We start from the raw sequence: 5677 nt of genomic DNA, 5'->3' as shown, positions 1-5677 counted from the left end.
ACAACTACCAATGTTCAACTTCGTATCCTTGTAATTTTAAACCAAATATAGATGACAAGGGAACTTCTGGATCAAGCATTGGGAGAAATTAGCCTTCATGGAAGATTTCTTGATGAAAATATCCTGTATTTCCGTTACACGGAGAAGAAAACCAAAAAAAAAAAAAATAGACACAGTAAGCCTGATGCAAGGGGACTTTAACCCATGATTCGTCTACCACTGAGGATATTTTACATCAGCACTGTGCGAGCTGGGTACAGAATTCAAATCAATCAGCCATCGCCGGGATTTGAACCTGGTTCACCTCATTGGGAGCCGAGCACTCTATCCCATCTTTCATTGAAAAATTATTTTGAGTATTAAATAAAATATTTCTAAAGGATTGTGATCTGACTGAAAATTTTGAAACAGATATTAATTTTTTTGATAAGTTTATGGGCTCACTCCTGAAGCAGTTTGATGAGACAAAAAATAGTGAAAGTGTGGATGAACTTTTTTCAAGGTATTATATTTATTCAAGTTCGATTATTCGCAGTTTCCAAAAATGAAAATCTCCATTGAAGAATACTCTGAGTATAGAAGATTTAACTAGGAATCTTTTCATAAATATATCAATGCATTCCCCTTTTTATAACATGCTTGACTGTGTTATGCAGACCTTTTGTTCAGAAATACAAACAACTCTGGAATTGGTTTCTTTTATATGAATCAAATCAAATGATGTAATAAACATATCTATCAACTCCCAAATAATTTTTAAAAAACTGTAGAGAATGTATCGAATTGCTTACCTTGTATTAATTAAAAATTGTATATATTAAAACTATATTACATACAATATAAATATATATATATATATAATATACATATATATATATATTAAAAATTTATATACTTGTATAGATTAAAAATAAATTAAAAATTGCCATTGTGGATTTACAACATTCATTTCTCAATAATTTTCCCTTTAATTTCATTTATATCTTTGTCCTTTTAGTTAATTTTCCTAATGATTTTTTTTATATTCATTTATTTTGAAACCACTGCTCCATCTATATTAGAGACCATTTTTATCAAAACAGTCAATCATTTTGTTCAAAGCTTTTTTACATAAGTATCAAAACTACATAAAATATATTACATTTTAATGTTATTTTTAACCAAGTAGTTACTGGGGGAAATTTCATTTTCTACAGACCATTTCTAACAGTCTACCTTGTGTTGCAGACTGCTGGAGGAAAAAAACTCTGCTGCCGCTAAGGACAAATGCTTCCCATTGTCTATTTCATTGCAGTTATCCAAATAATTTAAAATCACATATAGTACAAAGAATAAAATGTTAAAATATTCATTTTGCTACCAAAAAGATATCCTGCATAAAGTGTAAAAGTTGGCAACTATGCATCATGTAATATCATTCTATTAGTATATCATGATGAGTGAAAGCTTAGAATTAATTAACTAAACTTTAGATAAAAAAGATAACCAGAATTGATGTCTTACACTTCAACTTTCATGGGTATGTTTCCTCTAGTTTAAGGCCATACACAAAATATATAAATTTCAAATGTCACGAACATAATTTAGATGCTCACAGACATTTTTTTAAGCACTAGCAAAAGTGCAATGATGTTTATAATTTTTTAAAGTTAACTACTTTTTTAATGATCAATTGTTTTAATATTGAACAATTTTTGTTTATAAATATACTTTATTTTTAAATGCATTCCATTCTGGTTTAAAGCAAAAATGTTGTCAATTGTTGAGGTTTTAAAATTAAACTACAACTATTAATTCATTTTCAACTATAAAATTTGAAAATAAACTGATAAATAAATTTACTATTTACGAATAACCAGTTAGAATATTTAGAAATTTATTGTTATAATTTGATATGTAGAAAATAAGCCTAAGGCGAAACAATTTTTCTTCTATAATTTAATTTGAAAACTTAAATTTTGAGAAATTTTTATAGTTATAAATGACTAATTAATAATTGACTAATGAATATTGCTATAAATGACCATAAAAAAAATTCCGCCTCATTTTACAATAAGACTAAAATTAGTTTTTAAGTAATAACTTTCAATATTATCTTAAACTATGGTTTGACATAAAGCTTTTCATATATTTTTGTTAATTTTTCAAAAAATTTAGTTGAAATATAAATAAAACTGTAATTTCATTGAACCAAAGTTTTAATTTTTAAAATTAAATTTACAAGAGAAAAAAAAATTATACCTTAGGTTTACTTTCAATGTATCACACTACTGGAATAACATTTATAAAAAATATTTTACAAGTAGCAAATTTATTTATTGGTATTTCATTTATTATAATTAATTTATAAATAGTAAAATGACAAAGAGAGACCAAAAATCAAGCTGGAAGACATCTAAAAATATAGTATATTATAAAGAAATATCTTTTCAATTTTTTTGTATTTGAAAAGACATAGGTAAATAATATTACAGGTTTAATGATATATTTTTTTTAATAAATATACGAAATTTGAAAGTTAAGGAACAATTTTTTATAATCTTGTTCACGGCCGACCATAAAATTATGCTGAAAAAAAGACATCTATTTTTACCTAACATATTACTTAACACCCCTGTAATGATTTTTAATAGTTCAAGTCTTGGGGTAGTTTTGAGCACAAGAGAAAAATTTAAAGTATAAAACAAAACTTATTATTTTAGATAATTCCAAACTTTTATATTAAATGTCATACTAGAATTTCAATTAAAAAATAACTTCAATTCATTCTATAAAGTATGTTAAAGTACTTATCTATACATGTGTTGATAAAAAGATTTGTTTTTTTAACTATAGCAAAATATTTGTGGATGGTGTATTAACGATAAATACACAATAAATTTAAAATAGAGAAAATCACGCAAACCACAGCACAAAAACACATTGGCATAGAAGCAAACGCAATTCAACATAAAAGAGAGGAACTGGCAAATTATTATAGTTAGTTAAAAGTCACTATGTGTTGCAAAAGCTCATCATAAAAACTATAATAATCTAAATATCACATATGTTAAGGAATCTTACCAATAGTAGGTAATGTACGACAGTCAATTGTCGCTGTTTCCCCTGCACTGTTTAAAGAGCTTCTAGTTTTAGAAGTATTTATATTAGGTTTTGATGTGAGACTAGAACGAACAGCTGTTGCACCACCACTTCCTAAACTATCTTGAACATATATTTGGTGAGATGGATCTGCTGTATTACTAGTACTTTGTGGTGGACGTGGTAGCCGTCGTCGTAGCCAACCGTGCCGCAAAGCAGCAGGTGGGGTTAAGCGTGCATTAGGATCCCATTCAAGACAACGTTTCAAAAAATCTATAAAAAGAACATCATCACATCCACGAAGAGCTCTAACCCAATCTTTGCTAGCTGGAGGACCTCGCAATTTACCTCTACGTGACCTTCCTCCACTTAGAACCACTTTACCATCTGGTTGTACTGTAGCTGTACAATAACGAGGATAACCTTTCGAATTGATAAAAGTCTTGGCACGTTTAGATTGTTCTATTAGAGCTACAGATGGCATTCCCAAAAGTTCTATCATGCAAGCTAATTGGTCACTTTCATCTTCTCCTGGAAGTAATGGATAACCAGTAAGAAGTTCAGCTAATATACAACCTAAGCTCCACATATCAATAGGCATTCCATACTTTGAACCAAGAATAATCTCAGGAGCACGATAAAATCTAGACTGTATATATGTATACACTCTTTGATCCTCAAAGCAGCTAGATCCAAAATCTATCACCTTAATACCACTACGTCCTTGTTGTTTTAGCAGAACATTTTCAGGTTTCAAATCACAATGAATTATTTTATTTCTGTATAAAGCATCTAAACATTGTAACAATGAATGTGCAAATTTGCGAACTAAAGTTAGACTAAAGCCTTGAAATTTATTTTTCTTTATAAGTTCATAAAGATTAATACTGAGAAGCTCGAATGTGATACAAACGTGATTACGGAATGTGAAATGCTCAAACATATGTACAATATTCATTGTGTTATCTTTATCTTGCTTTCTTAAATGATCTAGAATTCTAATTTCTTCTTGAGCTTGGCGATAAAACCTTTTCTCATTACGAACCATTTTCAGAGCAACGTATTGATTGTTTTTATGATCATAAGCTTTAATGACTTGACCAAAACTTCCTTTACCAATAACTTTTAACATTTCATATCGATATGATATCTGATCATGGGGCACATGAAGATAGGAACCAGTGCTATCATCATAGCCACAGTTCGATGGAGCACCTATAACACCTTGCCTTTTTTTTGCGTTTGCACCAAGAAAATATATGTGCGAATAGGAATAAATTTCCCAATGTTCATATGGAGTTAATTTATGCATGTAAAGTTTCATCACCTGCTCTGGGGTAGCAACAAGAACTTTTGCTTTACTACTTTTGTTGCTTGATGAGCTGTCCCCACTCGTTGCAGGACGGACTTCGGGGAGCTGAGGAACTGCTTTAGACGATGAATGGTCACTTTCGTTTTCGTAAATATGACGATTAGTGTTATTTTGGTAAGCAGTCTTAAAGCCCCCGACTGTCTGACTTTTAATCGGCGGTAGGGATGTTTTAATGTTCTTGTCAGTAATCTGAGGAAGGAATGATTCCTTCGGTGTTGAGCTTTGATTCCCATTTATACTTGTCACTAAAGATCTAGTGCGAGATAAAGGCATATTAAATTCTTTCTCTGACATTACATAGGCTTAGGAAAACAATTTTTAATCGAACAAAAAAGTAAGAGTGAAGAGGAATCTGTCCAAATCTCTCCAATTTAATTACGACGTAAACCATCCTCAGATATATAAATTATGCACAAGCATAATTCCCTACAAGCCAAGAAAAAGCCTTCATCCCGCTAACCTATGTTATGTACATAAAAATCGAATTTAATCGAAACAATAGCAACAAATTTTCACTTCACTTCAAATAAAAGCTAAGATTAAAAATAATACATTTTAAGCACTACAACTTCAACTATCAGGCTTTTTGATGCAAATCATACTAAGGAATCGTTTTTGCTGCATTTGTTTCAAGCACGACAACCACCGTAGTGAAAAGTAGTATGTAGTACTTTATAGGCTATTGGCAACGGTCTGGGAAACATTCCTGAGAATGATCCGAAGATATGCCATCACAATTCTCCAAAAAGGCTCCGAACCGACCGTCGGCAATAGGCCATTGTGTAGCTGTAGTGCGACATAAATAAAGCACTACTACTCAGCATGAATACAGTTCATAAAATAGAGAGATTTTCACAGCATTTAATATCCTCAGGGGTGCCTTTTCCCGTCCGTTGGTGAAAATTTTCAATTCAGTGATATTATTATAATTTTTTTTATAAAAAAAATACATTTTTTATTTTTCGCGATCGCAACACTCGAATACGCCATCTAGGTAGAGACCGGCTTCATGCCTTTAGCCCTTCTCCCTTCCCTCTTCTCCTTTTTTCAGTTGTATAGGAATGTACTACGCTATTTTCTCTTTTCTTAATATTTTTCCTTTTTATATAATAAAAATATTTCTTAAAATTTCCATGATACTTTTATTTAGAGCTATGTTTAATGTAGTTTTCAGTTCCATATAGTTTCTCAAGTTAAAAGATTTTAATCTATATGAAAATCAAG

At 30.3% G+C, this 5677-nt stretch overlaps 1 protein-coding gene across 1 annotated transcript; it reads right to left on the bottom strand.

The window, feature by feature from the left end:
• Positions 1-224: 224 nt before the first annotated feature.
• On the bottom strand, positions 225-4982 carry LOC107455571 (dual specificity tyrosine-phosphorylation-regulated kinase 2). The gene has a single exon (XM_016073195.3). It carries the CDS (start codon positions 4745-4747, stop codon positions 3050-3052), a length of 1698 nt encoding a protein of 565 aa, XP_015928681.1. The 5' UTR covers positions 4748-4982; the 3' UTR covers positions 225-3049.
• Positions 4983-5677: the final 695 nt, after the last annotated feature.

The sequence above is a fragment of the Parasteatoda tepidariorum genome, chromosome X1, assembly GCF_043381705.1.
Source record: "Parasteatoda tepidariorum isolate YZ-2023 chromosome X1, CAS_Ptep_4.0, whole genome shotgun sequence".
In the NCBI taxonomy this organism is placed as follows: Eukaryota; Metazoa; Arthropoda; class Arachnida; order Araneae; family Theridiidae; genus Parasteatoda; species Parasteatoda tepidariorum.
This window is presented reverse-complemented; position numbering and strand designations above follow the sequence as displayed.